Consider the following 27,355-nt stretch of genomic DNA (forward strand, 5'->3'; position numbering starts at 1 on the left):
ATGATGTAGAGGGATAAACTCAAGCAATATGATATAAACCCCATCTTTTTATCCTCGATGGAAACAATACAATAAGTGCCTTGCTGCCCCTGCTATCACTGGGAAAGGACACCACAAGATTGAACCCAAAGCTAAGCATTTCTCCCATTGCAGGAAAGATCAATCTAGTAGGCCAAACCAAACTGATAATTCGAAGCGACTTGCAAAGATATCAAGTCATGCATATAAGAATTCAGAGAAGAATCAATATTGTTCATAGATAATCTTAATCATAAACCCAAAATTCATCGGATCTCGGCAAACACACCGTAAAAAGAATTACATTGAATAGATCTCCAAGAACATCGAGGAGAACTTTGTATTGAGATCCAAAGAGAGAGAAGAAGCCATCTAGCTAATAACTATGGACCTGAAGGTCTGTGGTAAACTACTCACACATCATCGGAGAGACTATGGTGTTGATGTAGAAGCCCTCCGTGATCGAATCCCCCTCCGGCAGATCGCTGGAAAAGGTCCCTAGATGGGATCTCACGGGTATAGAAGGTTGCGGCGGTGGAAAAATGGTTTCGTGGCTCTCCTGGATGTTTTCAGGTTATAAGAGTATATATAGGCAAAATAAGTAGGTTGGTGGAGCTGTGAGGGGCCCACGAGGGTGGGTGAAAGCACAAATGCTCCCTCGGTGATTTTGGTAATTAATGTCAACATATCTCTTGTTGGACTAATGTTTCCATCTAGTATGCTTCAGATAAGTTCAAAAATGCAGTGGCATGGACTAGAGGATGTGGAACCCCTTCGAGATGTTAAGGACAAAGGATTGGCTCAAGCTCAAAGCTCATGACTCTACATTTTTCATTTTAGTGATCCAATATCACATTGAGTCCATAGGAAAGCCAATACTATTAAGAGTGGATGAGGTGTTGCTTAATGGCTTGCTTGCTCAAAGTGCATAGTGATATGCTCCAAAGCCCTCAACCACTTTCTCACATCCACATTTGTGCCAAACCAAAAGTCAAACTCGGCCCCACCAAAACTTTCTATCCGGCGCCACCGAGTTCTCTTGACATAGTCACTACCAGAAACCCTAATCAATTCGGTCTCACCGATGGGATCTCGGTCTCACCGAGATGGGCTTGCAAACTCTCTGTTACCTATTGCATTAATTTTGGTCCCACCGAAATATGAAATCAGTCCCATCGAGTTTGCTTGGCCAACTCTCTATTTTGCTTATTACCCAAATCGGTTCCACCGAGCTTGTGTAACCGGTCCAATCGAGATAAGGCTTTACCCTAGCCCTAGCACATCGGTCCCACTGAGTTGATCATGTCAGTCCCACCAAAATGCCTAATGGTCACATTATGAACCAAATCGGTCCGACCGAGTTTTATAATTCGGTCCCACCGAGTTTAGAGATTTGTGTGTAACGGTTAGATTTTGTGTGGAGGTTATATATACCCCTCCACCCACTCTTCATTCATGGAGAGAGCCATCAAAACATGCCTACACTTCCAACATACATTTTCTGAGAGAGAACCACCTACACTTGTGTTGAGGTCAAGATATCCCATTCCAACCACATAAATCTTGATCTCTAGCCTCCCCCAAGTTGCTTTCCACTCAAATCATCTTTCTACCAAATCTAATCCTATGAGAGAGAGTTGAGTGTTGGGGAGACTATCATTTGAAGCACAAGAGCAAGGAGTTCATCATCAACACACCATCTTTTACCTTTTGGAGAGTGGTGTCTCCTAGATTGATTAGGCGTCACTTGGGAGCCTCCGTCAAGATTGTGGAGTTGAACCAAGGAGTTTGTGCGGGCAAGGAGATCGCCTACTTCGTGAAGATCTAACCTAGTGAGGCAAGTCCTTCGTGGGCGATGGCCATGGTGGGATAGACAAGGTTGCTTCTTCGTGGACCCTTCGTGGGTGGAGTCCTCCGTGGACTCGCGCAACTGTTACCCTTCATGGGTTGAAGTCTCCATCAACGTGGATGTATGATAGCACCACCTATCGGAACCACGGATAAAAAATCTCCGTGTCTCCAATTGTGTTTGCACACTCCAATCCCATCCCTTTACATTCTTGCAACTTGCATGATTTACTTTCCGCTGCTCATATACTCTTATCATGCTTGCTTGATATGTATTGTGAATGTTTGAACTTGTGCTAAAACTCCACTTCAACTTAAAGAATTTAAAAACTATAACTTTTCTTGCTAAGAGTCTATTCACCCCCCCTCTAGACACCTCTTCTCGATCCTTTCAATTGGTATCAGAGCATTGGTCTCCATCGCCTTGGTTTAAACACCTTTGGAGGAAGATGGATGAGTCTATGTTGGGGAGTCTTAGACATAGAGTGCCTATACTTGATGGAGAGTACTTTCATGAGTGGAAAAATGAGATGCTTGATATTTTCAATGAATATCATTTGACCAAGTACATTACTACTCCTTGTGCTCGCATTGTTGATCCCTCGCATCCCACACCCGATGAGGATCTTGACTGATCCGCAATCTTAGAACTATCAATCTTATTGTGAAAGGATTGCCTAAGAAATTGATTGCTAGCTTACCTACTCTAGATTGTGCTTACACCATATGGAGATTTCTAGAGGAACGATTCCCAAATTACTCCTTGAAAAATCTAGATGAGATTATCCATAAGTCTATTGCCTTGAATAGGATGAGTACTAGTGATCCTAAGTTTGATGATTGTCTATTTGAGCTTTGTGATCTCATGCGTGCCAGAGGAGATGTTGGAATTATTAGCAATATCATTTTCGAAGTCATTAGAATTGATAGAGATGAACATTGTTACGGTCATACTTCTAATGAATCACTCTCTCTAGGAATTGATCCACCACATGACGATGTTGAACATGGATACTATGATGAGGATGATGATAGTGACTATGATCTTGATGATGCGATGAGACACTTTGGTCTTATGGCTAATCTTCGCGGCTACATGGCTGGAGGAAAGGAATGGGTCCTTGATAGTGGATGTACTGATCATATGACCGGAGACAAAGATATGTTTCGTGAGCTTGCTGAAAACGACAGCCCTCGAAAGTATGTCACTTTTGGTGATAACTCAAAGGGTAAGGTGGTTGGCCTTGGTAAGGTGGCCATCTCACATGATAGCTCCATACAAAATGTTATGCTCGTTGAATCGCTTGGCTACAATTTACTTTCCATATCTAGACTTGCTGACTTTGGTTTCAACGTCCTATTTACTGAAGTAGATTGCCAAGTGTTTCGTAGAGATAATCATAAAATGGTCTTTATCGGTATCCGTAGAGGTGATCTTTACATTATTGATTTGACTAAAAAGGCTCAACCTAGAACTTGCTTTATTGCTAAATCTTCGAAAGGATGGTTGTGGCATAGAAGTTTAGGTCATGTGGGCATGCGAAATCTTGATAAGCTTATTAAAGGTGATCATATCCTTGGAGTAAAAGATGTTATATTTGACAAGGATGGACTTTTTAGTGCTTGTCAAGCAGGAAAACAAGTTGGAGGAAGTCACCCCGTGAAGAACATTATGACCACAAGAAGACCGCTCGAGCTACTTCATATGGATCTCTTTGGTCCCAATGCCTATAAGAGTCTCGGTGGTAACTCATTTGGCCTAGTTATAGTTGATGATTTTTCAAGATTTACGTGGGTGTTCTTTCTTGATGATAAATCTCAGGTTCAAAAGATCTTCAAGAGCTTCTCTAGGAAGGCCCAAAATCAATTTGAAGTGAAGATCAAGAAGGTTCGTAGCGACAATGTAACGGAGTTCAAGAACGCAAATGTGGACACCTTTCTTGATGAAGAAGGGATTTCACACGAGTTCTCGGCTACGTACACGCCTCAACAAAATGGAGTTGTTGAGAGGAAGAATCAAACTCTTATTGAGATGGCAAGAACGATGCTTGATGAGTACAAGACTCCAAAACACTTTTGGGCGGAAGCGATTGAGACAACTTGTCATGCAACAAATCGCTTGTATCTTCACAAGCTACTCGGCAAGACGGCATATGAGCTCCTCATTGGTAACAAACCCCAACTTGGATACTTTCGAGTATTTGGCTCAAAGTGTTAAATTCTTGATAAGCATCGTCATTCTAAATTTGCTCCTAAATCTCACAAGGGTTTCATACTTGGTTATGGCTCAAACTCTCACACTTACTGTGTCTACAAGAGTTTCACCCAAAAGGTTGAAGAGACGGTAGATGTGAAGTTTGATGAATCTAATGGCTCGCAAGTAGAGCAATTGCCAATTGATGTAGGGGATAAAGACCCTCCGGAAGCAATCCAAGACTTGTCTATTGGAAAGATTCGACCAAAGGAGGTGAAGGAGAGTACCTCGTCCGTCCAAGTGGAGGCTTCCACCTCACGACAAGGTGAACCAAGAGTCGACATGGAAGCATCCATGAGTGGGACACATCAAGATGAAGAAAACGAGGAAGTACACCAAGATGAACCTCATCAACCTCCTTCTCCACCATGACAAGAGAACGACAACGTCAACAATGAAGAAGGCCAAGAAGAAGGACAAGATGAAGAAGATGTTCCACCCCGACCCAAGCAAAATCTCCCACGAGTTCGAGCAAGAGTCTCAAGAGATCATCCCGTTGAACAAATATTCAATGATATTCAAACCAGGAGAATCACTCGCTCTAAAACTCGTTTAGCTAATTTTTGTGAACATTATTCATTCATCTCTAGTATTGAACCTATGAAGGTTGAAGAAGCATTGGAAGATCCGGATTGGATAAACGCCATGCATGAAGAGATATACAACTTTGAGAGAAATCAAGTATGGACATTGGTCGAGAAGCCCGACGACAACCACAACATCATTGGCACCAAATGGGTGTTTCACAACAAGCAAGATGAAGATGGTCAAGCCGTCCGCAACAAAGCTTGTCTAGTCGCCCAAGGCTACACTCAAGTCGAAGGTATGGACTACGGTGAGACATATGCCCTGTTGCTAGACTTGAGTCCATCCGCATCTTACTTGCCTATGCTAATCACCATGATATCACTTTATACCAAATGGACATTAAAAGTGCTTTTCTAAACGGTGAAATTGAGGAGGAATTTTATGTTAAACAACCTCTCGGCTTTGTCAATCCTAAGAAACCCGATCATGTTTACAAACTTCACAAAGCTCTTTATGGTCTTAAACAAGCTCCTAGAGCATGGTATAAATGCTTAACCAAGTTCCTTATTGAAAAAGGCTTTGAGATTGGAAAGATATGCTCTACTCTTTTTACTAAAAGGGTTAATGGTGAGTTATTTGTATGCCAAATTTATGTTGATGATATCATATTTGGCTCAACTAACCCTCATTTTAGTGAGAAGTTTGGAAAGCTAATGTCGGAGAAGTTTGAGATGTCTATGATGAGTGAACTCAAGTTCTTTCTTGGGTTGCAAATCAAGCAAACTAAGGAAGGCACCTTTCTTTCCCAAACAAAGTACACCAAGGACTTATTCAAGAAGTTCAACATGCAAGAAAGCAAAGGTATGAAAACTCCCATGCCAACTAGTGGACATCTTGATTTGACCAAGGATGGCAAATCGGTTGACCAAAAGGTTTACCGCTCTATGATTGGATCATTGTTATATATATGTGCCTCTCGTCCCGAAATTATGCTAAGTGTGTGCATGTGTGCACGATATCAAGCGGCCCCCAAAGAATGTCATCTTAAGGCTGTGAAAAGGATAGTGAGATACTTAATACATACACCAAATTTTGGCATTTGGTATCCTAAGAGGTCCTCTTTTGATCTTGTTGGCTATTCCGACTCGGACTATGCCGGAGACAAGGTTAATAGAAAGTCCACTTTGGGTACTTGTCAATTTCTTGGTAGATCTCTTGTGTCTTGGTCTTCCAAGAAACAAAACTCGGTATCCTTATCCACCGCCGAAGCGGAATACATTGCTGCCGGTTCATGTTGTGCTCAATTACTTTGGATGACCCAGACTCTTAAAGATTATGGGATCAATGTGAAATATGTTCCATTGCTTTGTGACAATGAAAGTGCTATTAAGATTGCTCACAACCCCGTGCAACATTCTTGAACTAAGCATATTGAAGTTCGTCATCATTTCATTTGAGGTCATGTTGCTAAATGGGACATTGATCTTAAGCATGTTCGTACTGATAAGCAATTGGCGGATATATTCACCAAACCGCTTGATGAGAAAGTTTTTTGCCGTTTGAGAGGTGAATTGAACATCATTAATGCTTCAAACTTGGAGTAGGAACTCCATTTGGAGACATGCAAGGCATGAATCTATGACTAATCCTTGATATTTCTCTTATGGTGATATTTATATGTCTTGGATATATTTGCACCCTTGCATGTTATCTAACCCTTGTAGGTACTTGGATGAATCTAAATCTATAAGATTGCAACTCACTCACATCTTGAGCAATCTCTACATCACCAAGTCTCTACACAATGGTGGTTGATGCCGAGGAAGCATGAAATCCTTCAACATATCCTTTGAAAAATTATATATATCAAATTTCATTTGGTATCAAGTTTCATGATTGTCATTTTGGATACACAAGTGCTCTTCCTTGCAAAAACTAACCCATGTAGGTAGATGAACCAACTTCCAAGTGGTGCTCCCGACTCTTGATGAGCTACATCAACCTCGAGAAACTCACACAAGTTCAACTACATGACTAGGATCAACACTGCCATCCAAGGTATGTCATTCCATCTTAGAGACGCTTAACCTCAAGTGATAGGTCAGCGCAACTCAACAAGATGAGAATACATCAAATGCTTAAACAAAAAATGGTAACCCCATTTTGAGCTTAAATGATGAGTATGACTTATGATCAAGTGTTCTCACTTGACTGCTTAGTCAATATACTCTAACATAGGTGACTTTGTCACCGGCCAATTCTAGATGAAGTTCTCTAGTGTTTATTTGAGTTTTTTTGCATATTTCCCTTTGCATATTCATTCCCTTTCCTTTATCAAAAAAACTTCATCTAGATTTTCTTTTCTTTGTTTTGTTCTGCATTCTCTGCATCCAATTCCTTGCAAATTCTTCAGTTAATTCCTTGCAAATCTTTGTGAGATCTTATTTGCCTAGTGAGCTGAGGTGACAAGTGTTCTCTCTGTGTTGAACTCGGTCACACCGGTCTGCCATTTTCGATCAAACCGACACCTTTCGGTGCTACCGAAGTAAACAACTCGGTGTCATTGATTTCTACACAGCAAAGACCATTTGCCACTTGTTCCTGCACTCTTGTTCCAGCTCCACTTGATGATCCCTGTCCTCTACCAGCATCACACTCTATATGCTTCTTTGCTCGACTCAAGGACCAAACCTATTTTGACTCACACTCAAGAAGAACCCTTCTTGGAAATTGATGTCAAAGGGGGAGAGAGAGATCACATCAAAGCTTACTTCTTCAAAAGGGGGAAGAGAGAATACTTCAAATAGGAAGGAAGAGAGAAATCACATAAAAGCCCCAGATTCTCGGTATTCAAAGAGGAGAGAAGTCACATGTCTTTAGAGGGGAAAAGGCATGTTCATGTTTTCTTATTTGGTTTGCTCTATTTTTTTGTTCCCTATCTTCTCCCAGTATCCCATACAAGATTCAGGGGGATAAAGACATCTAAGGGAAGAAAATCTTTGAATTCATTGCATATCTTTACCTTTTGGGGACATGTCGATATCTAATAGAGTATCCAGTGCTCACACTCTACATGTCATCCCAATCTTGGTACTCTTGTGGTTCCTTTTGTTTGCTCTGGCTAGTAGATGTATCTGTGTTATCTAACCTTGTTTACTCAGGTTCATCCCTTTCTAAGCCAACTAAAGACCATAAGGTAAGTATATGCATCACACTCATGTGCATGAGGATTTCTTACTGATGTACATATTGTTTGCAAGAAGGACTCATGAGCATGAAGGTACATTTCCTATACTTACATCATTTGCTCTGATGCATATAGCCAAGATACATGTAACACATTCTTACTATGTCATGCTTATGCATTCACATGCTCTTATATTCCATATTTACATGATTGCATACATATAGGGGGAGCCTATGCATGTTACATGTCTTTCCAAAGCTTTACTTATTATTCTCTATATCTTTATCTAAAGCTTTGATGTATGTTGTCATCAATTACCAAAAAGGGGGAGATTGAAAGCACAAGTGCTCCCTGGGTGATTTTGGTAATTAATGTCAACATATCTCTTGTTAGACTAATGCTTTCATCTAGTATGCTTCAGATAAGTTCAACAATGGAGTGGTATAGACTAGAGGATGTGGAACCCCTTCGATATGATAAGGACAAAGGATTGGCTCAAGCTCAAAGCTCAGGACTCTACATTTTTCATTTTAGTAATCCAAGATCACATTGAGTCCATAGGAAAGCCAATACTATTAAGAGGGGATGAGGTGTTGCTTAATGTCTTGCTTGCTCAAAGTGCTTAATGATATGCTCCAAAGCCCTCAACCACTTTCTCACATCCACATTTGTCCCAAACCAAAAGTCAAACTCGGCCCCATCGAAACTTTCTGTCCGGCGCCACCGAGTTCTCTTGATATAGTAACTGCCAGAAACCCTAATCAATTTGGTCTAACCGATGGGATCTCGGTCTCATCGAGATGGGCTTTTAAACTCTCTGTTGCCTATTGCATTAATTTCGGTCTCACCTAAATATGAAATCGGTCCCATCGAGTTTGCTTGGCCAACTCTCTGTTTTGCTTATTACCCAAATTGGTTCCATCGAGCTTGTGTAATCGGTCCAACCGCGATAAGGCTTTACCCTAACCCTAGCACATCGGTCCCACCGAGTTGATCATGTCGGTCCCACCGAAATGTCTAACGGTCACATTATGAACCAAATAGGTCCGACCGAGTTTTATAATTCGGTCCCACTGAGTTTGGAGATTTGTGTGTAACGGTTAGATTTTGTGTGGAGGCTATATATACCCCTCCACCCACTCTTCATTCGTGGAGAGAGCCATCAGAACATGCCTACACTTCCAACATACATTTTCTGAGAGAGAACCACCTACACTTGTGTTGAGGCCAAGATATCCCATTCCAACCACATAAATCTTGATCTCTAGCCTTCCCCAAGTTGCTTTCCGCTCAAATCATCTTTCTACCAAATCCAATCCTATGAGAGAGAGTTGAGTGTTGGGGAGACTATCATTTGAAGCACAAGAGCAAGGAGTTCATCATCAACACACCATCTATTACCTTTTGGAGGGTGGTGTCTCCTAGATTGGTTAGATGTCACTTGGGAGCCTCCGTCAATATTGTGGAGTTGAACCAAGGAGTTTGTACGGGCAAGGAGATCGCCTACTTCATGAAGATCTCCCCTAGTGAGGCAAGTCCTTCGTGGGCGATGGCCATGGTGGGATAGACAAGGTTGCTTCTTCGTGGACCCTTCGTGGGTGGAGCCCTCCGTGGACTCGCGCAACTGTTACCCTTCATGGGTTGAAGTCTCCATCAACGTGACTGTACGATAGCACCACCTATCGGAACCACAGATAAAAAATCTTCGTGTCTCCAATTGCGTTTGCACACTCCAATCCCATCCCTTTACATCTTCCAACTTGCATGATTTACTTTCCGCTGCTCATATACTCTTATCATGCTTGCTTGATATGTATTGTGAATGTTTGAACTTGCTCTAAAACTCCACTTCAACTTAAAGAATTTAAAAACTGTAAATTTTCTTGCTAAGAGTCTACTCACCCCCCTCTAGACACCTCTTCTTGATCCTTTCAGTGGGGGGCGCGCCTGCCCTCCTGGGCGCGCCGCCCTACCTCGTGGCCGCCTCATTGCTTCCTTGACCTCCACTCCAAGTCTCCTGGATTGCGTTTGTTCAAGAAAAGATCCTCGCGAAGGTTTCATTCCGTTTGGATTCCATTTGATATTCCTTTCTACGAAACACTGAAATAGGCAAAAAAAACTGCAATTTGCACTGGGCCTTCTGTTAATAGGTTAGTCCCAAAAATAATATAAAAGTGCATAATAAAGCCCATTAAACATCCAAAACAGATAATATAATAGCATGGAATAATTAAAAATTATAGATATGTTGGAGACATATCAAGAAACGAGGGAGAAGAGCTAGCTGTAGCACGGACGCTGTTTTAAGATGGGACTCGTGTTGATATAATAGGAGTACTAAGCACTCGTACCTCTTTTTTTAGGGAAAAAGTAGTCGTATGTCTAGTACCACTAGTTGGGTGCGTGCAACTTATACTGTCATCACTTTAGGTCTCCTTTTCGAACTGCAGCTATGCTTCATAGTACATATTTTTTCACGCATTTATCCTCCTATATGTACTCCTAGGCTATTTCCACGTGCTCCCTTTCGCCGACATGTGGGACATAGAGCATATGGGTCATAGTGCATGCACGACTCGGAGCATATGCCGGGGTACTTTACATTTCAGACCTCATGAATTACATGCAAACCCCCCGCAGGAGAATAAATGAATTACTACATGAAACCGGATTATTTTCATAGAAACTGAAGCACGTTCATTAAATTTTGGACATAACACGTTTATAAATGCTCTTTCTCAATCATTTGACTACTTTGAACCATATTTCCTTCCGGATTTGGTCTGGTCGGCTGTTTTGTGGCCTCCTACCGCTCACAATTGACATATAACGAACCATCTTTACAAATCAAGCATGGAAAAGATGATAAATTTTACTTTGTCCAGACAAATGAGACATCCCACTTAAACATACAAGTCGCCAATCAAGCTTCACAAAAAAAAATACACTCCATGAAACAAAGCATGAGCTAACTCATCACAGAAGTCATTCATGATAGGGAGGGAGGCCGGAGCCCCTCACGCACCCAGTGAGGATCTCGTCATCGTCGCTCTGGAGGAAGGCTCTGTAGAGCCCAAGCCCCGGGAACCCCTCCGACGCTGGCGCTTGCGAGTTTAGGTCGACACAGACATGGGTAGAAGGGCCGCTTCCCGACAACTGCGAACCGAATCTTTGGGCCTCTAGAAATAATGCAAGCCTGAAACTGAAATACCTAAAAAGGTGAACTGAATCTTTGGGCCTCTAGAAATAATGCAAGCCTAAAACTGAAATACCTAGAAAGGTGAACTGAATCTTTGGGCCTCTAGAAAGATTTATTACCTCCTTAAGCAGCATCAAACAATTCCATGCGTGCACCACAAATCTATACCAAGTTTAATCAGGATCTACTTTTCCAAATCAAAATTAGCGCTAAAGCGAGCAAGATCAATGATATGGCTGTGAGACAGAGAAGGAACGAACAAACTCACCCCTCTTGCGACCACCCTGGTAGATGCGCCGCCGCCGCGCACGACAGAGGGAGAAAAACGACCGGTGAAGGGGGAGCGGGGCGAGCTTCGAAGGCCGGAGGGAGAGGGCGGTCGGAGGAGTGAGAGGGCGAGCGGCGGAGCGACGCTTGGGCGGGCGGTCCGATGGGGAACAGAGAGGAGTAGTGCGAGGGGGAGGGAGCGATCTGGTGCGGGCACGGGAGATTTTTTTAGTTCTCTTTTTGTGGGCCTGAGGAGAACTGGCCCAATTAGAACCTCTCCATCGAGCTAGTTTTTTAGCTGGGTTAGAGCAAACTAGCTCAAACTAACCTGTCCTGTTTGGATACTTTGAGGCTATTTCAACCCAAACTAGCTCTAACTCAGGGATCCAAACAAAGAGGAGTAGTACTGTACATGCTATAGTCTGGACTGTAGCACATTGTTTTTTATGGCTATATCACCACATTGTTTTCTACTACCGGTTCACTGGGCTGCCATGGTTCGCACTGCTGGTTCACTGGGCTACCGTGGTTCGCATTCCTCCGACGTGAGTAGTAGTACTAGTATATACTATGTGGGAGAGCCAACATCCGGGTCGACATGTCATGCACCAGATTAGAGTGGGGAACGGAAGGGGGGCATCACCCTGGTCGTAGCACCAGTAATTCATGACTATAGTGAGTAGTCATATCACAAGTCTTTCCAGCAGTAACGCGCTGTCAAATTGCACATCCCGACCTTTCCAACGGTAAATAAGTTGAATTCGCTACTCCCTCACCCTCCTCGCCTCTTTGTCAAACCGCCTACGCGAAAACTGTTGCGCGTACTACCCGGGAAAAGCCCGGCCCTCAACTTTTACCTACGCAAAAATAGTTCGAGCTTGTTCGTTCTATATAAATACTACTCCCTCCATTCCTAAATATAAGTCTTTCTAAAGATGTCACTAAGGACTACATACAGAGCAAAATGAGTGAATCTACACTCTAAATGTGTCTATATACATCCGAACGTAGTCCGCAATGAAATCTCTAAAAAGACTTACATTTAGGAACGGAGGGAGTAGTACTGTATGTTTATTCACCTGTATGAATGGAGGGCTGTGGAGCACAAGTGAACAATACTAGCACTAGTAAGTAGGAGTCATACAGTTAGTCACCTTAAATAGAGAGTTTCTTTTCTTTAATGCCACGTACACAAATTGAAACGCTTGTTGTGGAGAGAAAAAGATTATCACTCCACTATATATGTATGCAGGGGCCTGAGCGCTTGCTTTACTAGGGTTGCTCTCTTCATTCTCTCATCCTCTCCAGATCTAAACAAGACAGCGGTAGCGACATTTTCTCTCTGCTCACCGCTGGTCACAGATCCGGCCGGATCCCTTCGGCTGGTGTGTGTAGAGGACTAAGGTGCATCATTCATGCGGTCATCGCCAGTGAGGGAGGAAACCCACAACTACAGATGGGGCCCGATCCTCTGCCCGTGCTGTTCTCTCCGACACAGCGCCGGCTCGGGAGGTCCTCCGACCCTTCTTCCTCCCTATTGTATTGTGCGCAAATCCGACCTGCCGCCGCCGACATCCCGATGACCCTCAAGTATAAGTTCTTTGAAAGTGGCCTTGCTTTACTGCCCCAGCTCCCCGCGTGTCTGCATGTGCATCTTTTTCTACTTCCATTAGCTCTTCCAAATCCACCTAAATTTTTAGTATTATTAGAGGTAAAGCTACTTCATGCATTCGAATCTAGGACTTGGTTCAAACAACGAAGAAAGGGGGAAAGTCGTAGCATGAATCTAGGACTTGATTCCAAGAGGAAATAACATGGGGAAAGTAGTAGAGACCGGATACCCAACCGGTCTCTTGGTTGAAAAGGGAAATAATGGGAAAACGCAGTACAAATTGGATAAGGAACGGATCTATTATTGGTTGAAAAAAGGATAGAAAGTGGCGGCTGGTGGACAAGTCAACAGAGTATGTCCATGATTAGATTTGCTGCCCTCACATAGTAAAAGGTCTCCAGGATTAGATTTGCTGCCCTCACATAGTAAAAAGGTCTCCGATATTAGATTTGCTGCCCTCACATAGTAAAAGGTCTTTAGGATTAGATTTGCTGCCCACACATAGTAAAAGGTCTCCAAGATTAGATTTTCTGCTCTCACATAGTAAAAGGTCTCCAGGATTAGATTTGCTGCCCTCACAGGGTATGAACAAACTCGGCATCACCACTTTATGCCTTCTTGTAGGTACATTGTGCTGATGCGTCACTGTCGCATGTCCTTATACCAACTTTTTGCTGTTATTAATGTAAGGGCACATCTAAAATGAAGCAATCACACTGTTACCTTAAGGTCATGTCTAACCAGTGTTATTGTTAATCTAATGCCTCCAGTGATATGATGTAATTAAAATATGTTACAAATGGCACTCCTGTTGTTTTCCCCAGTATGATAAGTAAGTTGCTTCTTTACGCTGTTGAGTGTCCTGGCGTTCCCACGGTCCCATGCCCTTAAAACAATTCTTTGGCTGCTGTTGATCTATTATATCTGGTAAACAAGCAATGTCAGCATTAAAGTAATCCCATATTTGACGAATGTCATTGTTGATCGTAATGCTTCCGGTAACATGAAGCATTGTTGACGTTTTAAAATTTCTACTGTCCTTACATGATGTAACACCCACGATGCGGCTATATCTCCCACATGTCGGAGCATGACTTGGAGGCATAACCGCATAGTAGGCATGTCGCAAGAGGGGTAATCTTTACACATCCCATGTACTGAATAAGAAAGAGATAAAGAGTTGGCTTACAATCGCCACTTCACACAATACATAAATATAGCATTACATCATCCAGAATACAATCAAGGTCCGACTACGGAACCAAATAAAGAAAGACAACCCCAACTGCATAGATCCCCGATCGCCCCGACTGGGCTCCACTACTGATCAACTGGAAACGAAACAACACAACGAACACGATCTTCATCGAGCTCCCACTTGAGCTGGGTTGCGTCACCTGCACTGGTATCATCAGCACCTGCAACTGGTTTTGGAAGTAATCTGTGAATCACGAGGACTCAGCAATCTCACACCCGCGAGATCAAGACTATTTAAGCTTATGGGTAGGAAGGGGTGGTGAGGTGGAGCTGCAGCAAGCACTAGCACATATGGTGGCTAAAATACGCAAATAAGAGCGAGAAGAGAAGCAATGCAATGGTCGTGAACTAGAAGTGATCAAGAAGTGATCCTGAGACTACTTACGTTCAAGCATAACACCAAAACCGTGTTCACTTCCCGGACTCCGTCGGAAAGAGACCATCACGGCTACACACGCGGTTGATGCATTTTAATTAAGGTAAGTGTCAAGCTCTCTACAATCGAACATTAAAAAATTCCCATCTGCCCATAACCGCGGGCATGGCTTTCGAAAGTTCAAAACCCTACAGGGGTGTCCCAACTTAGCCCATCACAAGCTCTCACGGTCAACGAAGGATATTCCTTCTCCCAGGAAGACCTGATCAGACTCGGAATCCCGGTTACAAGACATTTCGACAATGGTAAAACAAGACCAGCAAAGCCACCCGGACGTGCAGACAAATCCCGATAGGAGTTGCACATATCTCGTTCTCAGGGCACACCAGATGAGCAAGATGTCGGGTTGGCGTAGACCCTAGTTGCCCAGGGGGCGCCAGACATCGCTCAGGTTGGACCAACACTTAGATAAGCACTGGCCCGGGGGGTTAAAATAAAGATGACCCTCGGGCTCCGGAAACCCAAGGGAAAAATGCTAGGTGAGGCAAATGTAAAACCAAGGTTGGGCCTTGCTGGAGGAGTTTTATTCAAAGCGAACTGTCAAGGGGTTCCCATAACACCCAACCGTGTAAGGAACGCAAAATCAAGGAACATAACACCGGTATGACAAAAACTAGGGCGGCAAGAGTGGAACAAAACACCAGACATAAGGCCGAGCCTTCCACTCTTTACCAAGTATATAGATGCATTAATTAAATAAGAGATATTGTGATATCCCAACATATCCATGTTCCAACATGGAACAAACTTCATCTTCACCTGCAACTAGCAACGCTATAAGAGGGGATGAGCAAAGCGGTAACATAGCCAAACAACGGTTTGCTAGGACAAGGTGGGTTAGAGGCTGGACATGGCAACATGGGAGGCATGATATAGCAAGTGGTAGGTATCGTGACATAGCAATAGAGCGAACAACTAGCAAGCAAAGATAGAAGTGATTCCGAGGGTATGGTCATCTTGCCTGAGATCCCGCAAGGAAGAAGAACGAGTCCATGAAGAAGATAAACGGACGTAGTCGAACGAAACCTCACAACTCCGAAACGAAACCGAAGCTAACGAGAGAAGCAACCCGGAAAGAAGCAAGCAACATGGTAAACAACCATCACATAAACATGGCATGATGCACAACCAAGTATGATGCATGTCCGGTTTAATGAGGCATTGTATGGCAAAATGCACAAACAATCCTATAAATTAAGTGGAGCTCAATATGCAACGAGTTGCATATTGACGGAACACCACATGACTTATTTAGTTCTCTCTCGGTTATGTACCCAACAATATTAAATGTTGTTAAACATGGCAAGAGGGTGAAGCATAAGTAAACTAACTATCTAGTCAAGTTTAAATGAGGCCAGAACAACAAACAACAATTCCGGTAAATCCTCATGTGCATTTAGCAATTTAATGCAAAACAACAATTTTAAACCTCTTAATGTTGTTAACATGATGCGGATGACATGTGCAAGTTTATGCAATTTTATGAAAAAGTTGACATGAGCATTATGAAGCATTTGTCACCGTGGTGGAAAGAAAGGGTGCCACGGCGATGATAACAAAACGGTGCCACGGCAACGTTCCGGTTCCAGTAACTCGATTGAGATGCCGGTGAAAAAGATGGGGCGTGAGCGAGTTGAGCAAGATGGTGGGGTGCTCTCGACTACCGGGTTCCCACGAGTTAGTGGCATGGAAACGAGTGACAATACAGACACGGTGCAGACAAAGGGTGCATCTCATCCAACATGCATTCATTCGTTCACGGGCGTCGTCTCGGGGTTATACCTTCGAGGCGAGACTTTTCGGAACGGATCAAGTTCATAGCGGAAGTAGACGTTCTCGCCACGTTTGTAGTGGTAGTAGTTGTACTCATGCCGTAGTGGAAGTAGTGGTTCACGTCGATGGTAGTGGCACATAGCAATCGTGGATGAACTTGGAGGGTCATCGTTAGTCGTTCATGGGTCTTCGGCGATGGTTGTGGTACACATTTTGTAGAAGTACGGGCGGCAGTAGTGGTACATGTTTATCGTTGCACGGGTTTCCGTAGATGTTCGGGGTCACGGCGAGGAACTTGATGCATCGTTGAACTCGGCGTCCAAGGAATCCCGCGTAGCCGTAGTCGAACTTGACGGTTCCGTTACACGGTTCTTTAGAGACGATAATGGTGTACGGGTCTTTTGGCCCTGATAGTCATACACACATCCGAAGAGGAAACTCGGCGTTCCGATGCGGTGTAGGGGTACATGCCGATGATCATCGTGGTACTTGGCATTTCGTTCAGCACTCATTCGAGCATCTGTGTGATCTTGTCGATGGTGTACTTGGCGATTTCCAAGGCGGCCTTGACGCATCCAAAGGGTATTTGGTGTCGAGGTACTTGGTGTGCATCAAACTGTTGACCAACAACGTGTGCAGGAGACGAAGAGGTCTCTTGTGGTCTTCCAGTCAACGTGAACAGGAGATCAAGACACGACACAAAGCCTGCCATGACGGCTTTTGAGTGGAAGACGTCGCAACACTCCCGCGGTGCCGGGAATGAGCGCAGGAGGTGTGGATCCGGAGCTGGAAGGCAAGCTCCGGCTGGATACAGGGCGAGGACGGCGGAGATGGCTGGCGGAGCAGGAGGCGCAGTGATGGAGGGGATGCGGACGAAGGAGACGGGGCGCGGGGTCGTCCTCGAGGGCGGGACGGTGGATATGGTGCAGGGCTGCCCGGACCTGCATCTGTTGCTGCCAGAGACTCGAAGCTCCGCGGCGGCGGCCACTACGAGTGGGACGAGCAGAGGCGTGAATGGAGCAGAGGAAGGAAGGCCGGGAGGAGGTGTACGGGTCGCGGGCTCCTGGTGGAGGTCGTCAGCGACGGCGGCCGCTGGCACGGCGCGGCGGGGTGGACAGCGGGAGGAGGTCGAATGGGCGAGGGCGGCTGCTTGCTGGTGGCGGGGTAGAGCAGAGGACGGTCGCGGTGGCGGCTTGGCGCTGAGGAAGGAGGCGCGTGGGAGGCAGGAGGCAGGAGAGCGACGGGGTCTGGAGGAGGACAAGCGAGGGGATCGCTGCTCGGGGACGGGCGTCGCCCTTGGAGGCGCTTGGTCGATCGGGCACGGGAGCGAGAGGTGGGGGTTATCGAGCAGGGAGAGAGATGGCGGCGCACGTGGGAACGAAGGAGGGAAAGATGGAGATCGAGAGGAGAGGCCGAGGCCTAGGGTTAGGGCACGCGGGCTGGGCCTTAGAGGCCTCAGCGCAAATGGGCCAGCCTGGCAGGACTAGGCCCAAGCAAAAAAGAATTCAAGAAAAGAAAAAAAGAAAGAGGAGGGTAGGGGAAGAAGTTGGACACACGGATAAATTCCCCGGACTCACAAAAATGAGCTTGTCCCAAAAAAATAGAAATGGCATGATTGAAAGATATAAATTCAAACTCATTTGAATTTAATTCGAATGGGTTTGAACTGGGACTTGGTAAAAGGAAGGTCCATAAATGTTCAGATTTTTGAAGGAACCCCGGTAAAAGGGAAAAGAATTATTGGGCAAGGCTTTGACGTCCCACTAGAAGTAGAAAAGGCATGGGGAATATTGCAGGTGTGTTATGGTAATTTCCAAAAGAACGAAATATTTATTATAGCTCCCTAGTATATTGGGAGGATAGGTTATATAGATAAATCACCATGTGAGTTCCCTCAATTTAAATAGATCAAAGATCTGTGCATTTTATTTTGTTGAGTTTTTTAAAAAAGGAAATGGCATAATGGCATGATGACATGATGCAAGGCACATGATGCAAAGAGGAACGCAACAAGCAAAACAAAACACATGACGACAACTCGAAAATCAAGGAAAGCATCTGAAACTTCAGTCTTGGGGCGTCACACATGATTGCCATGAGCATAATCAAGATGCTTCTTTTCATTTCGTGTATGATTCGTATCTTGTTATTGACCAGCAACTGTTTTCTTTCTATCTTTTTGTGCAGACAGGGATATCCATTTCACCTTGTTGCTATTGTGACCTTTTGGTGAACTGCACAAAACATTTTTTTTGAATGAGTGTCTTGTACAGTTCAACTAAAATGTCACTTGGGCAACATCTCTTAATTTTGGTAGAACTTCACAAAATGGTGATTGGAGTTTCAAAAATCTCCGTCAAATTCTGCTGGTAATCTCGTGCAACATTTTATTAGCTTTTGCAAGATGAGTCGTCACTGTCACCATAATGGCACTTTATTTTAGTGGAACTGCACAAAAGGATAAGAAAATTATAGTTGCACCTTACATGAACCGGACAGCCAACCTTAATGTTCCTCAATTTTAGTGCAACTACTAAAGAAGAAACTGCCAGCTCACGGGAGCAAGTACTTCTTGCTAGCTGAATGATGCAATCTTTGCTTCATTTTAGGTGAACTGCGGAAAAAGTCGCATGAATTGAATCATCGAGTGGAGCTGCAGGTTGAGTTCAAGCAGTGCCACAATTATAGTAATCATGCTCTTTCTTATCTGTGTTGTGCAAAACAGGAATACTCAAGTACAGATGTTGTGATGGTCAAGAGCATTCGCCAAGTTCTTGGGTTGTATGACACGGCTAGCCAAGATGGATTTAATCTTGATATTCACTTTATCAAAAGGCTCTAATGGGTTGGTTCTGGATCTTGCAAGCAGGGAATCAATGAGATGTGTAGGCATCTTTGTTGTACTTATTATTTGAATCTTATTTGTTGGTTTTGAATCTTGCAAGCTGGGATTGAATGAGATGTGCAGGCATCTTTGTTGTACTTATTATTTAAATCTTATTTGTTGGTTCCGAATCTTGCAAGCTAGGAATCAATGAGATGTGTAGGCATCTTTGTTGTACTTATTATTTGAATCTTATTTGTTGGTTCTGAATCTTACAAGCTGGAAAACACGACATGATGATGCAGAGGACAGCAACCATAGAAAACAGTTCAAATTTGGTAGTATTATCTGTGTGGAAGTGCGAAAATGTGATGATCGTGTGTGTTCTGAGAATAATAATTCTAATTGTTGTGCATGTTGATCCTGCGGCACTGATAAAACGAGCCAATGCACCGAGCTAATTAAAGTAAAGTAACCACTAACACTTGTTATTACAGTACCAATATAGACCCGCTCGTGAACCGACGTGTGGCTGGAATAGGTTTCTTAATGGAGGCATTTGAATGCGCCGTGGGTGCATGTTCTGCCGGGCATGTCTCTGCATTCGGTGAAGCTCTGCCTCGCCGAGTTCAAGCAGTACCTACAGGACGAGAAAGCACAAGGTCGTAGGACTAGACCTTGTGTGACTGAGTGGGTGGGAGAGTACAACCCCCACCCCTCACTTATTCAGGAACCTACCGCCATGGAGCCCAGCGGTTGGCTCTGCTACCCTACCGCCAAGAACCACGGCGGTAGGGTACTTTGCCACGTCATCGGCCGTTAACGGCCAAACGGCCGTCTATGCCACCTACCTCTGGGGGTAACGGTTGGCTGTCAAAAGCTATCGCCACGGGCCTTGGCGGTATCCAAAAGGATTAAATTCTGGAAAAAAATCTAACCGGGTCAGATCCAGCTAAAGTACACAAAAAGGGTTAAAACATGAAATTTAGCCGGATCTTGCCGGGCTGCCAGTTCTAGCCAACAACGGTGATGCTTGCAGACCGATGGCATTGAAGATTTCATGGTAGGATGCTGCGTCGACCACAGTGGTATGCAAGGAAAGGAGATAAAAGAGTACGCTGAGCACCCGTACGAGAGGGGCAGGCGGGAGATAAGTGGAGAAGTGTGACAAATCCACCTACCGCTGGTGTGCATGTTTGACCTCTTTTTCCTATATGCTCCCTCCGTTGACCTCTATTTAGTCTGTATATAAGATTTGATCAAAGTCAAGCGATGCAAAGTTTGACCAAATATATATCAAAAGATATTAACATCTACAATACTAAACCTATATGCTATGAAAATTGATATCATGATGCATATAGTAATACTGATTTCATATTATGAATGTTGATATTTTGTTTTATAAAGTTAGTAAAAGTTTATGAAGTTTGACTTTGACCAAATCTTATATGCGAACTAAAAAGAAACGGAGGGAGTACATGGTTAGACTATAAAATTTGAGGCCTCCTTTGGTTTGTAGGAATCTTGTAGGAATTTCATAGGATAGGATTTTCAAAGGAAAAATTCCTATGAAGCCCTTTGGTTTGTAGGAATGGATTCCTAATCCTACGTAGGATAGGGTCCAATCCTTCACATTTCAAAGGGAAAAAAACATTAGCCTAGACTCAATGGAAAAATTCCTATCCTATGCATCAAATGGCATCTCTTTTTTTATAGGAATTGAGATGCATGTCATCCCACTTCCTATGAAGTTCCTATTCCTATAATATTCCTATCCTATGAACCAAAGGAGGCCTGACTTGGGCCAAGGCAAGGTATTTGAGACGGATAGAGTAGACTGTGGTTCGATAGCAGAAGAATTTCAGTTCTTGTAGTACGTACATAACTAGTTTCAGCCAGACATTTCGGCGATTTCAGCCAAGGATTCTCATATGTGGTCATCTCTGCAGGTCTCTTGGGCCTTGAGCAAAAGCATGCTGAAGCGTGTCTGCTAAGGGGTGTGTTGAGCATTCGCATTGCACAACCATCCGTACGTGCAGCAGAGAGAGAAAGAGACACCATCGACAGTAACCATGAATTGAGAAGCAACTCATTTTCGTCTAGCCGGTACTACATACTTGGCGCTCTTTGCATGGCCATGCCCTATGGTGCCCACCTCCGTAGCCTCATTCACTTCCTTTAACGCATTCTCCCCCTTGATAGCCTTAGCCAGCTTCGCTGCTTTCTCCTCCTTGATAGCCTCGGCCAGTTTCGCTGCTTTCTCCTTCTTGATATCCTCAGCCACTTCCTCGAACACTCGTCTCACCCTAGCTTCCTCCTTTTCCAGCCAAGCCTCATCATGCACGGTAATTAACTGCAAAATGGGGAGGAAGTATGATATTAACAATAAGCAGCAAAACTTTAAAGTGTCACAATCAAATGGACAGGCTATCTCATCAAGGAATTCGACCCTGCACAATTGAAAATAAAATGATGCTTTCATAGTAGGTAAAACCCTGTCTTTAAATTGGCCTAAGATGTTTGTTTGCTGTTAGAAATCATTTTGTATATCCTATAAGAACAAGCTACAAATCTTTCTTGATACTAGGTATCTTGCTAGGTTTGCTTAAAACTGAGTTGCTCCATCATGATGCCATACTAATGTTGTTGGAAACTTAGTGGCTATAAACCATGTTTTGACAGGATACTTGTAAGGTTGGTTGATACTCAAAAGATCACCATTATAGGTATCTTGCTAGCTCTGTAAATTGTTGTATGGTCTCATTTTAATGAATCAAGGATTTAATCACTTTCTTAAGGAACAAAATAACTTAGGATGGCAATTATTGTTGGTTTGCCATCAAGAGGTCATTAATCCAATGTTAACAGCTGGGTAGTCAGCGACTACACAGCAATTTGGAACATCGAAGACCACCACGTCTCCGTACCCCAGCGCTAAGAAACAGGTTCTGGAAACTGACCAAGACAGGCCCATCTGTTATCTGGTTTGCCTGTGATTTGCCTGGTCCATATAGCAAAGGAAAGTACACACAGACGTCCAAATTATAACTTCAATAATCAGTGGATTCTCAAATCCCGTGATTACTCTTTCTACTACTACTTCTCTCTTTTTCACCTTCCCATGTAATCCCTAATGGCCAACAGGGGCATAACGCCGGCATGGAGGAGCACATCATGCACGGATGCGCATGTTGCACGCCAAGCGTTGACGCCGCCCCGCCGCCCGGAATCACCACCGTGAGCACGGCCGCCTCCTCAGCCAGTCTCCTACTCTCTGCAGTAATGTACCTCTGGCGACCGGCGAGTGCACCAGGAGTCTAGCACGAGGTCCTTTTTCTTCCATTTGGATGTTATATCTTCTTCCTCTTCCAATTTTTTTCTCGTACTAAGAAATTAAGATCTTGTTTTTCATAGTAAGTAAAAGGCTTGTTTTGTCACTTCTTAGATCTTATGTTTGGTAATGACACCAATGATAAATTGATAAATTTGTCAAAGGGCTGCAACCAGAAATATGTGTAAAATGAAGTACAGTCTTTTAAGTTCCTGTTTATTTTGTCCAAAAAATGATTCCATTTAAAAAGATTGACAACAAAAGGCTTGGATCCTGGCACCGCCACTGACTGAATATAAGGAAACATGCTAAGAAAATATCGCGCAGTCCCCACAATACTCAATTAAACATAAGAAAAAGTTCGGCTTAGGAGGCTAGTAAATTATCATACCTCGTCACCCAAGGCTTTTGCATCTGCATGGGAACAACATCTAAAGATTGGCGTGGAGCGACCATGGTTGTATTTAGCATCAATGGGGTGCTTCATTTGATCTCCACACACAAGGCATTCACCTTTAAAAGGAGTGCAACAACAAATTTGAGGAATGAACACCGTAAAACTCAAAGCAAATAATAAAGTAAGTACAGAATACCATTGGCATCAGGTTCAACTGCGCAGATACAGGTGAGCACATACTCTTCATGTTCGCCTCTCATACAAGTGACTTCAGCAAAATACAGCTTCTTGCGGGGATCATCGGCTCCTTTAGTCTTTATGGTCATATTCAAATGTGAATATGACCTATAATCACAGTCTTTCCCGTCAAAACATGGTTTATATCTCACTATTTCTTCTAGTCGATATGCAAGATCCTAAAATTGAGTATGGACATGAATATGATGGCATTCGACCCATGCAAACAAGCACAAGAGAGACTGAGGGAGGGAGAGAGCATACCCCTAAAAGATCATTGTCCTCGTTGTACTTGTCCAGTAGAGCTTTAATAACTTCCTGTTTAGGGCGACGGGTCTTCATGGCAGCAAAGGCTGCTGCAGAATTTCTTCTTGTGCCATCATGAGGCCAGTATAAAGCATACCCCACAGACTTCTCCCTAGATGAAAGTCCATTCATGCACCTAGTTTACATATAGAGCGCTGTTAATGACAAAACTCATGGTAGTAATAAGCAACAAAAGGCAAAACAAAACTGAACTCACGACATGCTTACAAAACTAAGTTCTCAACGCATATCTTATGTGAAGAAATATCAACCTTTTGTTTAATAAGTGTGCCTGGCTATCGCCATCTTTATCATGTGGGTGCGGCGGCTATTAGCTACCCAATTGCACAAGTTAAGGGTCAAGTAAAAATAAATATACCTATAGCATAACATCTATATATATCTTCTGAATTTTAAGATCTGCTTACTATTTCAACTTTTTAACAGTAACAGAAAATATTCCCGTAACTCAAAAAATCTCCAAAACTTTAAAATTAATGTAGCCTCGTTATCTAAATGAGAACACACAGACTGAAACAAAAATCTAAGGAAGTTGATAGACTTACAAGTTATTTCGCTCAACAACATGATGTGAGTCAATAGCTTGTTGAGCTTCATGCAAACTCTGAAAGGGTCCCCACCGCGATCAGGATATGTATGAAAACGTCCCTCCTTATCAACTCTGACAAAATATTTAATAAGTAGACCAGTAGACGTCAATGAAAAGACACATGAAGACAATGAGGGGGTAGTGTTGAGCTCCGATTCCAAGATATCTGGCACCTCGCACCTGAAATGGAACACAAAAAATTTGATTTCACAAGATGAGAAATATGAAAGAAAATGGGACAAAAACAAACTGCTAGTTCATGCATTACAGAATTAGTTCACCCGTGCCTACTATCAACAGTCCCTCCCCATGGAAAAGATCACAGGGAAACAACTCATGATTTCAACAAAGGAGAGAGAGAGAGAGAGAGAGAGAGAGAGAGAGAGAGAGGTTCATGCATACGATGGTGACTCTGGCAGAGAGGAAGAAGCAGCATTAGTGATGGATGATTCCACCAGTGTTGTACTGTCAAGCAACTCCTTAGGCCTGAAATAAAATAGAGGGACATTGTCGTGCACAAAAGAAAGTGTGGTTTAAAGAGAGTAAAGAAAGAAGAAAGTAAACGTGACTTCTATTAGATAGATGGGTTTGTCTAGGGCACATCTAGATGTGCACTAGTTATTGCACATCTAAATGACTCAATCAAATTAGAAAGGAACAGAAAAAGGACAAAAGAAAATGCTTGCATGAATCTTCACGTAAAATCAATGACATATGACTTAGATGTGAAATACTTAGGGCACATCTAGATGTGCTTTAGCAAAACTGTAGATATAAATAATCTTATCTACACCCATGTACATTGATGAAAGATGATAGCTAGCTATGCACAGTCTTATTATAAACCCATGTCTATTGATGAAAATGGTAGGTGGCTATGCACAGTTTTACAGTGAGGCATGTATCTGATAAAGAATCTACTTGGTCTATAATGTCTACTTTTTATTTGTGATCCCTAAGTTGGTGTTGCATTGCTAATTGTGGATTATTTGCAGCAAAGTATTACATTGTGGTTTTTCTTTTTCATTCACACCATGTGATGATTTCAGCAGCACTGGCACAAAAAGCTCGGATAAAAAGCGCATACCTTTGAGCCAGCTGCAGTTTGTGGTCAGCATAGGCTTTGTTCAGCAGATCATCGACATATTGCGGGTTTGGAGTGGGCGTTTTTTGATCTTCCTCGGGGCGTTTGGACTCAGGGTCTGCGGCCCTATTCAATTAAGTTTGGTCAGGACCATAGCCATAGCATTCAACAAAACAAGAGAAGATATGATATACACTGAGAAAAGACGGCACTGCATAAAAGATGTCGCATACGGCGGTGGGGGATCGCGGATGAGGCCGGGGAAGAGTTCATTGCAGACATCTGCGACGGGTCGTGTCGGCCCACAATGGTCGGTGAAGAGAACTCCCTGCCTATCTTTGTAGACAGGGATTTGCTGGCCATTGGGGAGGCGAAAGTGGAACCAAGAGTGTCCCTGGTCGGGGCGGTGGCGCTCGAGCGGCATGCAAGGAAGGGAGGAGCGCTCTGGTCTGTCGTCGCCGCGGCGGCGTTCGCGCGGCATGGAAGGCGGCGGAGGAGGGGAGGAGCCCCTGGTTTGTCGTCGCAGCGGCGGGGTTCGCGCGGCATGGGAGGCGGCGGAGGAGGAGAGGAGCCCCCTGGTTTGTCGTCGCGGCGGCGGGATTCGCGCGGCATGGGAGGCGGCGGAGGAGGGGAGGAGCCCTCTGGCTCGTAGTGGCGGCGGCGGCGGCGGGCTCCGTGTGCCAGGGGGGGAGGTCCTAGGGCTTGGAGATTTCCTGGGGAGGGGAGGGGAAAGGTGCGCGGTTGGGTGGACCGGTGAAATATCTTATTTTCCTTTTGATGAGTTTTCTTTAGACACTTCTTTTGATGAGTGAATAAACGTTATTTTCTTTAGAAGGCCACTCGAGGCCTGTGGGCCGCATGGCAGCCCATCTTCATCTATAGGTCTCAAAAAAGACTTTGGGACCCCTAAAAAAAGGAATTTGGGTTTATCAAAAAGAAAAAGGAATTTGGGAACCAACTAACTGGAGATTACCAACTGCGGGGATTTGGGCGTGCTAAAAAATAGGAATTTGGGAGTGCTAAAAAAAGGAAATTGGGAGCGCGAAGCAATGTGATTCCTCTAGGAAGCGTTATTTGTGGATAAACTACATCACATCCTTCCTTACGGCTTGTGCAATGAAGTATTGTAATCCCGCGTTTGTGGATAAAGCTCTTGATTTCCAAAAAAATGCGGCGGACCTACTTTGCTGCCAAAAAGTACCCTCTCAATTAGGGTTTGCTATGCTCTGGCGGGGACTCACCTCGCCGACGTGAGATCTACCTTTTCCATAGCCATACCCACGCGTAGCAATCTATGCTGCGGCGAGGGGATTTAGGGAAGACGGGGGAGCTGCTCATCCAAGTGCTTTCCCTTCTTCCATGGCGGCGACGATCAGGGTCGCAAGCGATGGACGATGTCGATCTTGAGGAGATGCTCAAGAACATGGAGTTGATGGACGCGGAACTCGATGAAGTGGTGATACGTCTCCAACGTATCTATAATTGGTTTTGGGGATTTTAGAGTATTTATAGAGTTGGAGATAGGTCCAGACGTGCCTGTGAGGCCCACTACCAATCAGGGCACGAATGGGGCCTCTGGCGCGCCCTGGTGCCTAGTGGGCCCCACAACCATCTTCTGGCTTCTCCCGAAGCTTCCGCGGTCTCTTATCACCAGAAAAAAATTCCTAAAAAGTTTTGTGGCATTTGGACTTTATTTGGTATTGATATTATGCAAAGTAAAAAAACAAGCAAAAATAGGAATCGGCACTTGGCACTAAATTAATAGGTTCGTTCCAAAAAATGTAATAAAGTTGCTTGTAAGTGTATATAAAACATCCAAGATTGATAATATAACAGCATTGAACAATCAAAAATTATAGATACGTTGGAGACGTATCGGCATCCCCAAGCTTAATTCTTACTCGTCCTCGAGTAGGTAAATTATAAAAACAGATTTTTTGATGTGTAATGCTGCCTAAAATATGTTGGGGAACGCAGTAATTTCAAAAAAAAATCATACGCACACGCAAGATCCATCTAGGTGATGCATAGCAACGAGAGGGGAGAGTGTTGTCCACGTACCCTCGTAGACCGAAAGCGGAAGCGTTATGACAATGCGGTTGATGTAGTCGTACGTCTTCACGATCCGACCGATCCTAGCACCGAAAGTACGGCACCTCCGCGATCTGCACACGTTTAGCTCGG

The 27,355-nt window shown here is 43.9% G+C and overlaps 1 protein-coding gene across 1 annotated transcript; it reads right to left on the reverse strand.

Moving 5' to 3' along the window:
* Window positions 1-21,020: 21,020 nt before the first annotated feature.
* LOC123150227 (uncharacterized) lies at window positions 21,021-25,929 on the reverse strand. Its single transcript, XM_044570062.1, has 8 exons — window positions 25,405-25,929; window positions 25,175-25,297; window positions 24,490-24,573; window positions 24,044-24,267; window positions 23,436-23,613; window positions 23,131-23,350; window positions 22,929-23,050; window positions 21,021-21,559 (listed from the first exon to the last, which is right to left on the reverse strand). The coding sequence occupies exons 1-5, from the start codon at window positions 25,650-25,652 to the stop codon at window positions 23,606-23,608; spliced, it is 687 nt and encodes a 228-aa protein (XP_044425997.1). The 5' UTR covers window positions 25,653-25,929; the 3' UTR covers window positions 21,021-21,559; window positions 22,929-23,050; window positions 23,131-23,350; window positions 23,436-23,605.
* Window positions 25,930-27,355: the final 1,426 nt, after the last annotated feature.

Source organism: Triticum aestivum, chromosome 7A (assembly GCF_018294505.1).
Source record: "Triticum aestivum cultivar Chinese Spring chromosome 7A, IWGSC CS RefSeq v2.1, whole genome shotgun sequence".
Classification (NCBI taxonomy): domain Eukaryota; kingdom Viridiplantae; phylum Streptophyta; class Magnoliopsida; order Poales; family Poaceae; genus Triticum; species Triticum aestivum.